Source organism: Chiloscyllium plagiosum, chromosome 2, assembly GCF_004010195.1.
Source record: "Chiloscyllium plagiosum isolate BGI_BamShark_2017 chromosome 2, ASM401019v2, whole genome shotgun sequence".
NCBI lineage: Eukaryota > Metazoa > Chordata > Chondrichthyes > Orectolobiformes > Hemiscylliidae > Chiloscyllium > Chiloscyllium plagiosum.
Window position 1 is genome coordinate 91,113,885 of NC_057711.1, and position 12,696 is coordinate 91,126,580.

The window sequence follows — 12,696 nt, forward strand, 5'->3', positions numbered from 1 at the left end:
TGCTGGGCCAAAGGGCCTGTTTCCACACTGCAGGTAATCTAATCTAATCCTTCAAAATTCCAACAAGTATAGAGTCCTCAATGACTCTCATATAACTGGTCTTGCATACTCAGGATCATTCTTGTAAACCTTCTCTGGATCCAGCTGCAGTGCCAACACATCCTTTCCTAGGTCCAGGGCTCAAAATTGCTCACAGTATTTCAAATGCAGTCTGACCAGAGCCTTATGCAGCCTCAGCAGTACATTTTGGCTCTTGTATTCTAGCCCTCTTGAAATGAATGCTAACATTTCATTTGCCTTTCTAACTGTTAACCTGAAGACAATCTGAACTAGGACTCCTAGTCCTTTTGTGCTTCAGATTTCCAAACACTTTTCCCATTTAGAAAACAGTCGGCGTCCATTTCTTCTGACCAAAGTTCATAATCTCACGCTTACCCATGCTGTATTCCATCTGCCAGCCTGTCCAATTCCCTATGTATTTTTATGTGAGGCAATTCTTATAATGAGTTCAAAAGAGATGGGAATAATGGTTGAAGAAAGAGAAAGGTTGATAATGTCAGTGGAATGAGAACAACAGAGAAACTTTGGTAATCAGGAATTGAATAGGAATAAAGTTGAAGGAACATGTAACGTGTAAGTTGCTGAATTTTGTTTTGTTGGGAAATACATTTATTGAGATCAAAAGTGTAGCATTGTCAGGGATGAGTTTGAGTTAGGGACATCCATTTCTAACTGTAGAATAGCAGTACTTTACAGACGTCCCTAACCTAACAAGATAGATTTTAATTGCAACCGTAATCTCAGTCAAAATTTCTCCACTGATGTTATTTTGAATATGATTCTTTGATTTTTAAGCTTCAGATTAGGAGAATGAAATTGGAATAAATTATATTACACTCTATTTCTTTGCCTAAGAATGTACTTCTTTTAAATTGTAGTATAGGTGACCTTTTACTGATTCTTCTACCTCTTATTAATCTACTTACACTTTTGTTCAGATCCCTACACTTATTTGGCAGATGACGCACTGACAAAAATTGTGGCGCATGCTTTATTTACATGCTTAGAGTGGAATGGTCTTGAGATTTCTTTTGCCTCTGTTAACTGTGTACAAACAATAAGCCTCACACTAACAAATAATTAAATTAAAATATTGCTTGACATTATAGAACTTGATTCTTGCTGAAAGGAGAGATACGTTGACAAAGCTTTTCCTGTAGTATAAATTTTTATGATCATTTGAAATTTGGTATTCTTCCGTTCTGCCTGTTGAGTGCAAGATGAAAAGCTTTGGCAACATGTCTGTCTTTTAAGTGATATTTAAATTAAAATATACCCTCATTTTTAAATGTTAATTTTGTGTTTGTTTAGAAGTCAAGCATAGCTGATCGCTCCTTTAGTGCAGCAAATCTTAATCCATACATGATCAGGCCAAATCGACACAATAAAGGAGCAGAAGCAGGTAAGTCATGAAATTATTTTCAATTATTGATAGTTACTCCTTTTTATTCTGTTAGAAAAATTAACTGAAATATTCACTGCTGAACAAACATGCACATTGCTGTTACAAAAAATGTAAAGACACTTATTTCCAGCTTGCCTGATTTGTCATTGGTTACCATGGTAGGTTTTCAGAAGGCAGTCTGTAGCACTGTATGTAATTTAACAATGCAGGTTGGAAAATAATGCTTCTGTCTAACAACATTATAACCCTTGCTATTTTCTGATCCAACACATGTAACCCCAGTCAGTTTGCTTAAGAATCTTCAAATCACAGTGCTGGGAAATCTGTATGATGTTATTTTTCTGATACAGAAAATAAATTTTTATCCCAGTTGTGACTAAGGCTGACTTACCTTGTACAGCCAGGCAAGAGCAGCCAAATCTTACGGTCCTTCAGTTGTGCACAGTGATATGGACATTTAACAAGTTAAAACATATCAGCAAAGGTCTTGCTTTTCCAGCAAAAATGATCCTACCTCCTAATGCTTTTAAAGTTATCTGGTTTCACCTTTGAAATATTAACATATGAATAATGTTTCATGCCTACACATTTGATCTGATAATGGCAAGCATCATTTATGCCACAAGTCCCAGTAATTAAACAGCTCAAACAATAAAAAAATCTGATGATCATCCTTTGATATTCAATGGTATTACTGTAATTGAATCCCCCCAGTCAACATCTTCAGAATTACCAATGATCAGAAACATACCTGGAATAGCCACATAAAAATGGTACAAAAGCAGAACAGAGAATGGGAATTCTTCAGTGAGATCCTGATGCTCCTGACTCCCTAAAGCCTACCCACTACAAGGTATAAGGCAGGAGTGTGATGGAATACTCTCCATTTGCCAGAGTGGGTGTGGCTTCATAATCACTAAAGGTCAATATCATCCAGAGAAAAGCAGCTTGCTTGATTGGTACCCCAACCACTACTCTAACCATTCACTCCGTCCACTATCAGCACAGAGTGGCAGCAGTGTGTACCATCCACACAGGTTGCACTGCAGTAATTCATCAAACCTCCTTGATAATGACCCATACTCCAGTCCTTTGCTCTATGTTTGCTAGAGAAATAGTTTAAAACTACAAAGCAGAGAATATTATCCTCAAAAAATGGTGATTTCGTGGTGGCTTAAATCAGCAATGTATGTCTTAATACATAGTGGGCGGCACGGTGGCACAGTGGTTAGCACTGCTGCCTCACAGCGCCTCAGGCGACTGACTGTGTGGAGTTTGCACGTTCTCCCCGTGTCTGCGTGGGTTTCCTCCGGGTGCTCCGGTTTCCTCCCACAGTCCAAAGATGTGCAGGTCAGGTGAATTGGCCATGCTAAATTGTCCGTAGTGTTAGGTAAGGGGTAAATGTAGGGGTATGGGTGGGTTGCGCTTCGGCGGGGCGGTGTGGACTTGTTGGGCCCTTCGGCCTGTTTCCACACTGTAAGTAATCTAATCTTAATATTAGATTTCCCTGATTGCACACCAAAACTTCAGCTAAAAACCAACAAATGCCTCACTTTTTTCTGGAGTCACAGCAAATTATTTAGAGAACTCGGAGAAATTAACTATCACAGTCAATCATCCAATGTGCTCTATCTAACCTTTGAAATTTCACTGTTTGATGAAAATCCAATAATTAAAACATTGCATGTATGCACTCAAGGTGATCAAAGAGTGTTATATAAGTACTATCGCTTAGTGCTGCCAAGTCACTCAAATGCTTTGTCTCTGAAAATCTCTGTAATGCTTTCTGTGCCAAACTAATAATCAAGGTCAGCACTGAACACACCTCTGTCATGTGACAGGTACTCGAAGAGATGCCATGCCTATGGATACCAATGTCTATGAAAGCCCATATGCTGACCCCGATGAGCTGCAGGAGAAAACATTGTATTTGAAAGATGATTGCCTTACACTAGAAGAAAAGGAACTTGGGTCTGGTAACTTTGGTACAGTGAAGAAAGGAGTTTATAAAATGAGGAAGTAAGTATTTTTGAATTAGATAGTACACACTGATGCAACTTCAGAGTGGAAGATAAACACTATCTTCAGCTTGCTAATATTTATGTTTTAGCTAACTAAAAGGTTTACAATAAGCACCTTGTTCTAGATGCTTCCTCTTTGAAATAAATTAATAAATAAAACATATTGTGTTTAATCCAACTATTTATTTGAATAGGTAATAAATTAGTTGAAGTGATATTTTAATGTTCTTAAAGAAAAATGCAGCATTTCATTATTTGAATTATATGCCATTATTTACTGATATTGGATGTCAATTTCGAACCTGTCAGCTCTTCTCCCCTAATGCTCCCAAGTTAATCCCAATCCCACATACTGCCAAAAATTAAAATTAAAATTCATCCCATTGTGTCTTGAATTGTTTTAACAGGAAAAACATAAGTGTAGCAGTGAAAGTGTTGAAGAGTGATGATCCTGCAGTAAAAGATGAACTGATGAAGGAAGCAAAGTTCATGCATCAACTTGATAATCCTTACATCGTCCGCATGATTGGGATATGTGAAAGGGAGTGTTTGATGCTGGTGATGGAACTTGCAGAGCAAGGCCAATTTAACAAATTTCTGCAGGCTCACAAGTGGGTCCAGTTTTTCTTTGTAAATTGTGATATTTCAATTTTCAGCAAGTCACTCAAATGGATGCCCACACTTTTGATGCCATGAAGTTTTTAAATCACATATTCATGCAACATTTTGCAAACAAAAATGGTGGTTAATTTTACATGGTTAATTTGTATAACTATGCATATGAATCCGAAAAACATTGGTTCCAAATTTCAAACTTAATACTTGATGCTCATAAATTCATTCCAAAGAAATACTAGGAAAATCAAAGCTACTGTTTTCAGTCTTTGCCACAAATGTTGTTCCATAGCTTCACTGAAAACTGTCAGAGGCTGAGCCAAACTGTTTGCAATTGTGATTTTGAGATCATGAACTTCCAATCACACACCTGCACCTTTACTTGACTACCTATTTCCGCAACCATAAAATTGTCCAGATTGCTGAAACCCTTACCTCTACCTTTGCCTGATCACTGAAACCCTTACCTATACCTTTGCTGATCACTGAAACCCTTACCTATACCTTTGCCTAATCGCTGAAACCCTTATCTATACCTTTGCCTGATTGCTGAAACCTTTGCTATCTACAGCCTTGATCATGCAGCAAGGTCCTGGCCAGCCTCACACCTTTCTACCCTTCATAAGCCTGGGATCATTCAAATGTCTGTTGCCAATCTCTTTACTCTCATAAAATTTCACTCCTAAAATGTTCTGATCAGTGGCTGACCTACCTTGCTTCCCATATGGGAATTGGTTAGCTCAGTTAGCTGGATGGCTGGATTGAGATGCCACACAATGTCAGCAACATGGGTTCAATTGCCATACAGACTGAGATAAGCAGCTTTTCAACCTTGTGGCTTAAATAAGATTAGTGACTCTTGGATTAAACTCCCCACAGTCATTTCCCTCTCTCTAATGACAGAGCAGCCTCAAAGAATATGATGGCTTTCACTTTCACATGAGCTTCCAGTTAAACAATATCTCAATTTTAAAATTTTCCAGGGTCTGAACCTTCTCTATTGCTATGATCTCCTCTAATTTCACAAGCTCCAAGATATCTATGGTCATTGAATCATGACACTTTCAGTATTCTGAATTTCAATTACCGAACCATTGATGTGGTATTGTTTTAATCTGTTTGGGCAAAAAGCCCTGGAATAAAAACAGCAATTGCAGGATAAACTCAACAGGTCTGGCAGCACCTGTGGAAAGACAACAGAGTAAAAATTTTAAGCCTGGTGAATCTTCTGCAGAACTGATACTAGTTTGGAAAATGAGGTACCTCTGCTGTTGACTAGGAATGGGAGAGAAAGAGAGGAAACAGAGAGTTGGAGAAGAAATCTGGAAAGAAAGAAAGACAGTTATGCAAACAAAGGAATGGCTGATTGTAAGGCAGGAAAGAAGTAAAACTGATAGTGGGAACCACAAATATGTGAAAATCGGTTGGCTGGGCCTGAGGTGTGGGAATGGGTAAAACACTGGAAGAGGATGTTTAGACCCTAAAGTTATTGAATTCAATACTGAGTCCAAGAGGCTGTAGGGTCCCCAAGCGGCTGTAGGGTCCCCAAGCGGAAGATGAGATACTGTTCTTCAGCTTGCGCTGAGCCTCACTTAAGCACTGCAGCAGGCCCAAGACAGAAATATTGGCTAGGGAACATGGTAGTATTTTGAAGTGGGAGGCAACTGGAAGCTCTGAGTTATTTTTTATGAAAAGAATGTAAGTGTTTTGCAAAGTGCTCATCCAGTCTGTGTTGTGTCTTCCAAATTTAGAAGACGCCACATGTAAACAGCAAAGCTCTGGTATTCCCTTTTGCTATCTTGCTACCTCTTGTTCCTCCTTTAAGACACTTGTAAACATAGAAACAGAGAAACTAAGAGCAGGATAAGAAGTTTGTGATCTCTTGTTCCTTATGATCATGGCTAATTTAATGGATTCATAGAGTCATAGAGTAGTGCAGCACGAAAATGGACCATTCAGTCCAACTTGTCCATGATGATCAGATATCCTAAATTAATCATAGAATCCCTACAGTGTGGAAACATGTGTTTAGGCCCTACAAGTCCACACCAACCCAATAAAGAGTTTTCCAACCAGACCTATTCCCCTACCCCTACTATTCTACACTTCCCCTGACTAATGCACCTAGCCTACTCATCCTTGAACACTAAGGGTGAATTGAATTCACCTAACTTGCACATCTTGGTGAACTGTGGGAGGAAACCAGAACACCCAGAGGAAACCCACACAGACATGGTTAGCAGTGCTAACTACTGGACAACCATGCCACCCAATCTACTCCTATTTGCCAGCGTTTGGCCTATATCCCTCTAAACCTTTCCTATTCATATACCGATCGAGATGCCTTTTAAATGTTATAATTGTACCAGCCTCCACCACTTCCTCTGGCAGCTCCTTCCATACACACACCACCCTCTGTGTGAAAAGATTGCCCTTCAGGTCCCTTTTAAATCTTTCCCCTCTCACCTTAAACCCACACCCTCTAGTGTTGGATTCCCATGCCTGAAGCAAAAGACCTTTGTATTCAGCCTCTCCATGCCCCTAATAATTTTTTAAACCTCTATTAGGTCATCCCTTACTCTCCAACGCTCCAGGGAAAAAAAACCTTAGCCTATTTCGTATCTCCCTAAAATTCAACTCCTCCAACTCGACAACCTTCTTGTAAATATTTTCTGCACCCTTTCAAGTTTAAAAATATCCTTCCTATAGAAAGGAAACCAGAATTGAATGCTGAAATCCAGAAAAGGTCTAACCAAATATTTTCTGTCTTACTGATATATTTTCTCTTCTTCCCATGTCTTGATGCCTTTAACATCTAAAAATGTATCTGTCCCTTTCTCGCATATATTCAGTGATTTGGCCTCCACAGCCTTCTATGATAGAAAATTCCTCAGGTCCATTATTCTTGCAGTGAATGAAAGTTTCTTCATCTCAGTCCTAAATTGTGTCCCCAATTTTAGACTTTCCAATCAGGGAAACATCCTCCCCACACCTAGTCTGCTCAGCCATGTTAGAATTACATATTTTAGATATGTTTCAATTGAATCCCCTCTTAACCTTCTAAACTCTAGTGAGCATAGGGGAATTATAGAATAGTCCTGTGATCTCCAGCATGTCCTCCATCTGTTGTGTTTGCTCACTCACTACATTTGTCTAAATCACCTTAAAGCCTTCTTGCATCCTCTCACAGCTCACAATTCTTACCAGTTCTGTGTCATCAGCAAACATGGAAATGTTACATTTGATTCCCTTATGTCTGAGTGAATAGCCTTGGCCCAACACTGCTTCTTGTGGCATCCTGGAGTGCCTGCCATTTGAAAAAAGATCCATTTATTCTCACTTGCTGTTTCCAGTTTGTCAACTAATGCTCTGTTTGTGCCAATATGTTACCTCCTGTGCCAAGGGAATTGCCCAGCAAATTGAAAATTCTTCTAAGCAATTCCTCTGTGCTTAAAACCCTCCAAAAGCATCAATTTAAATTGGAGAATTTGGAGGATTACATAGCCGAACTCCTGGCCAACTAAAAAACTGACTTCTCAACCACAAAACCCCAACTGCACATCTCCTGACCCATTAGCAGTCTTCAGATTCTGACTCTATACCTCTCCTCTCCCACCTGATCTAACACACCCTCTCCCCTGCCATTGGACCCAACACCCCCATTTGCCCCCAGGACAGTCTCCGACCATGAGACTCAAAACCCATTGTCCCTACGACCTGATAACCCTATCTCACCACTGGACCCAATACCCACAACCCACTCACTGCTCAATCCAGACCTCCCACCTCACCCTAATGGCTGAATACCCTCTTTCCCCTCAGGAAAAAAAAGTGCATCCCCACTTCCATGGGGTATGAACACCACTCCTTTGCCAGACCCGATATCCTGACCACCCCAACTACTCAAAGCATTCCTGATCCCCTTCCCAACTTGCACCCCGACATTCTACTCATCCAACACCCTATTTACCTGGCACCATACCCATTGGCTACCCTATCCCCTACTTACCTAGAATTCTCCCCATCTGACAACCTACTTAACTGGCATCCTACCCATTTGATGCCCTAAACTCACATTACTTTACCCTTTTACAGGAGCTGTCTAAAGGAGACCTGAGTAGAATCTCTTGTCAGAGATGTAGAGCTCTTTAACTTTCTGTAACAAAGTAGGAATGGACTAGCAATTTGATTGTGAATCCAGCTGCTCATTATTTTGGGTCCTGATTACCAGTGCTATTAATAGCTTTAAAAAAAAATAGCTTTGCAAGAATACCACATTGGCTCAGATGTTGCATTTCAATACAAGTTTTACATTTCTTCAATGGGCGGAGACATTTCTTCAGCCAGAGAGTGGTGGGCCTGTGGAATTCATTGCCACAGAGTGCAGTGGAGGCTGGGACGCTAAATGTCTTCAAGGCAGAAATAGATAAATTCTTGATGTCACAAGGAATTAAGGGCTATGGGGAGAATGCGGGTAAGTGGAGTTGAAATGCCCATCAGCCATGATTGAATGGCGGAGTGGACTCGATGGGCCGAATGGCCTTACTTCCGCTCCTATGTCTTATGGTCTTATTTTGGATCAACTCTGTGTTCAGCACAAATGACAGTTTTCATTGGTAGGCCAGAATCTGCACCACTTTGGAAACCAAATTCTTATACGTTCCGTGACTGGGGTAATGGGCCATAGGATTAACAGCTGCTCTTTTACAATGACACTTTGCCATATTTTGTTCAATTTCCAGTCTTAGGTGAACTACAATAATTGAAACAGTAGGATCACTAAAAGAATTGTCCTTGGCTCCACTGCAAGCATGTTCCTTTCCATCAATTCCATTGCTTATCTCAGCTGTGTTGGAAAAGATAGCTTTTTATCCTGACCTCTTATTCAACTCAGAGTTGAATAGCTCATGCCATACACTGAGCCCACGTCCACTTTCATAAAAAGCTCACCTCAGCTCCTACCTCAAACTCATCCCTGTTCTTGTGCTTTTCTTGCTCAACAATTCTAAAGCTCTCTTGACCAGCCTTACAATCTCAACTAGTGAAAAAAGAATTACTGCACAAAAACTCCATTGCCTGTGTCTTCTCCAGTATCACATTCCATTTTATATCTCTCATAATCTTGTTGGCCAGCAGAAAAACAAGAAAATATTAAGAAACTGGTAATAAGCAATCAGTATGTGATGTTCACATGCAGGAAAAGCTGGATTCCTTGGAATATATGTTGCTCATTGATGATGAAACTAGTTTGTTTTAACTTCTCCTGTAATAATATTTCAATAATGTTTTAAATTTTCAGAGATGTTACTATAACCAATATAGTTGAATTAGTACATCAAGTGTCCATGGGAATGAAGTACTTGGAAGAGAAAAATTATGTTCACAGGGATTTGGCTGCAAGGAATGTTCTTCTCGTAACTCAGCATTATGCTAAAATCAGTGATTTTGGCCTGTCAAAAGCCATAAACTCTGAGGAGAATTACTACAAGGTAAGTTGTGTGCATATTATTTTATGATTTCAACCATTCTGAAGTATCATTGCTTCTTAATTTCTCTGATTTAAGTTCAGATATTATGTGTGATATAATGAAATTTATAGCGGATTATGAAGCAATCATTCGACAATTGTCAGAAGTAGCATTCATAACTTGCAAACAGAAGCGTTTCTTACTTGAGTAATGGATTGTGTCTTTTTAAAAATATGTAATGCCTGTATTTATGTCTGTGTGTATATATGTGGGTGACATGGTGGCTCAGTGGTTAGTACTGCTGCCTCACAGCGCCAGAGACCCAGGTTTGATTCCAGCCTCAGACAACTGTCTGTGTGGAGTTTAGACATTCTCCCCATGTCTGCATAGGTTTCCTCCCACAATCCAAAGATGTGCAGGTCAGGTGAATTGTTAGTTAGGGGTAAATGTAGAATAGTAGGGTAGGGGAATGGGTCTGAATGGGATCCTCTTTGGAGGGACAATGTAGACATGTTGGGCCAAGTGGCCTGCTTCCACACTGTATGGATTCTATGATTCTAATATATATGTGTGTATGTATAAAGGTATGCTTTGGGTTCATGGTTGCAATCCCACCAGTTACGTCCACTGTAACTTTGCTATTTGCTCAAGACCTGCATCTGAGAGTACACAATCCAGCTATGATCTCTTTTGCATCCCTGCTTCATCATAACACCCACTTCCCACAACTCCAACTTCAGTAGCAAACTATCAACTGACTCAATATTAACTTTCTTATGCAATCTTCAAAAAATCCTCCAAACTTACAAAAGTCACTTGGAATCTATTCCTTTGACCATGGCTTTAATTACTTGTCCTGGCTCAGAATCTACCTAGTGAAGTCCTTTGATAGTTTTGTGTTTAACCCAATTCAGATTGTAAAACAGTTATTATAATGAAAATAAGACTGATAAAGACCACAAGAGCATCAAATGTAGGAAACAAAAATGTTTTTCTGGTATTGTGGTAAAGGTGAATACACAACTTGAGTTTCTGGTGAAGATAGGCTAGGTTAAGAATTAATCTGATCACAGGATGGAATATGTTCTATTCAAGAATACCAAGAACACGAGCATGACTCTTAACAGCTAATTATTATTTTATTTTAGGCTTCTGGTCAGCCCAGTCTGCAAGCACTCAATTCTGCCTTCTCTTTTTCTCAGGTTAAGCAACAGCAGTGTTAAATATACACACCCAAAACAATTAGCACTGTGATCAACCCTAATACCAAAGTACAACACAGAAAAAATTGTCAATATTATGACACTACATTCTGATTTTCTCAAGGGCACTAATTGCTATAAAATCATTTGTTTTCTCTTTTAAATTCATTTTAGGCTAAAAGTACTGGCAAGTGGCCAATAAAGTGGTATGCACCAGAATCCATTAATTTCTTCAAGTTTTCCAGCAAAAGTGATGTCTGGAGTTTTGGTGTGATGATGTGGGAGGCATTTTCCTATGGTTTAAAGCCCTACAAGGTATACATAATTTCTGTGTAATATAATATAATGTTGCCTCGGTCATGTCAGTGCTCACTTTGCCCAACTGCAGTGTTGTCGGGAAATCAAAATTAAATTACAGGTCTGTCAGAGTGTTATCAAAATCAGTGTTGCTATTTATAATGAAAAATGTAACAGCTTATGCTCTTATTCAGCCTATTTTTATAAGAATCAAATATAGGAATATTGCAGCAATATAGAAATCAGAGTAACGTTTTTGAGCCTGTTCATCACTCTGGCAGCATAGCTGATCTGAATTATAACTCCACCTAAGGTAATTAGATATGTATCTAATTACCTTAGATACATATCTGCTAATACGATGGACTAGGATAAAAATATCTGACTAAAATTAGGAATTAAGCTAATGTTAATGTTTTTTGCGAAACAAATACCCCCTATTGGAAGGATGTTGTAAAACTTGAAAGGGTTCAGAAAAGATTTACAAGCATGTTGCCAGGTTTGGAGGGTTTAAGCTAAAGGGAGAGGCTGAATAGGCTGGGTCTGTCTTTCCTGGAGCATTGGAGGCTGAGGGTTGACTTTGTAGAGATTTATAAAATCATGAGGGGCATGGATAGAGTAAATGGACCAGGTCTTTTCTATGAAGTGGGAGAGTCCAGAACTAGAGGGCATAGGTTTAGGGTGAGAGGGGAAAATTTTACAAAAGGACCTAAGGGTCAAATTTTTCATGCAGAGGGTGGTGTGTGTATGGAATGAACTGCCAGTGGAAATGGTGAAGGCTGATGCAATTACAGCATTTAAAAGGTATCTGGATAGATATGTGAATGGGAAGGGTTTAGAGGGATATGGGCCAAGTGCTGGCAATTGGGGCTTTTAAGATTAATATAAGATATCTAGTTGACATGGATGAGTTGGACCGAAGGGTCTGTTTCCATGTTGTACAACTCTATGACTCTACGATGGAGGCTATACCAGAATGACGTAAGGCCCACTGCCCTCAAATTCCCTGGGTGTGTATGCCCTGTGACACTTTGTCAAAAGTGCTCCCTTCAAAACATAACGTACATTCACAGTTGCAGGGCCAAATCACAATGCAAATCTGGAATTCCATATGTGAGCAGCATAATGCTAAGACCAGTACATATAAACTGACAAACTTGTCAGCTACCAATATCATCAGCAGGTGTTAAAATATTAAATATAGACTTCCATATTGAAACATTATTCTGTATCAATGTTTCTTTCTCACTCAATGCTAATGGCGTAAAAAATTTTATAAATAGAGAAAATACAGAAATATTGTTATATAAACAATCTCTCTAGCAGAACTGTTCATATCTTCTATTTGTGAAAGGTTTCACTAAGACACCACTCAGCAGCTCCGCTGCCCGAGGAGCTAGGTTGCCAGATTAAAAGTGGGCAGTAGGTGCACAATAATGTAATTTGGGTGTTCAGCTACCCAGGGAACTGCTTTACTGGCAATTTTGGAAGTAACCTCAAATATGGGTTGAAATTTAGAGATACATTATGTTCTACCTCTTTTATTTCCCAGGGACCAGACTTCTTATTTGTGTCATCCTCCATCCAATATTCACATTCATGTATAGCAACAGGAATGGACCTTTCTG

General features: G+C 39.3%; 1 protein-coding gene across 6 annotated transcripts in view; it reads left to right on the forward strand.

The window, feature by feature from the left end:
- The window catches only part of syk (spleen tyrosine kinase), a 186,642-nt gene that overhangs the window by 163,018 nt on the left and 10,928 nt on the right, over window positions 1-12,696 (forward strand). For 5 of the 6 annotated variants that reach the window (XM_043714078.1, XM_043714053.1, XM_043714099.1 and 2 more), the window contains 5 exons: window positions 1,372-1,462; window positions 3,307-3,484; window positions 3,894-4,097; window positions 9,401-9,590; window positions 10,946-11,086. In XM_043714078.1, coding sequence (XP_043570013.1) covers window positions 1,372-1,462; window positions 3,307-3,484; window positions 3,894-4,097; window positions 9,401-9,590; window positions 10,946-11,086 — 804 coding nt within the window. The remainder of the gene's footprint in view (window positions 1-1,371; window positions 1,463-3,306; window positions 3,485-3,893; window positions 4,098-9,400; window positions 9,591-10,945; window positions 11,087-12,696) is intronic. The other variant, XM_043714088.1, reaches the window with a different exon arrangement.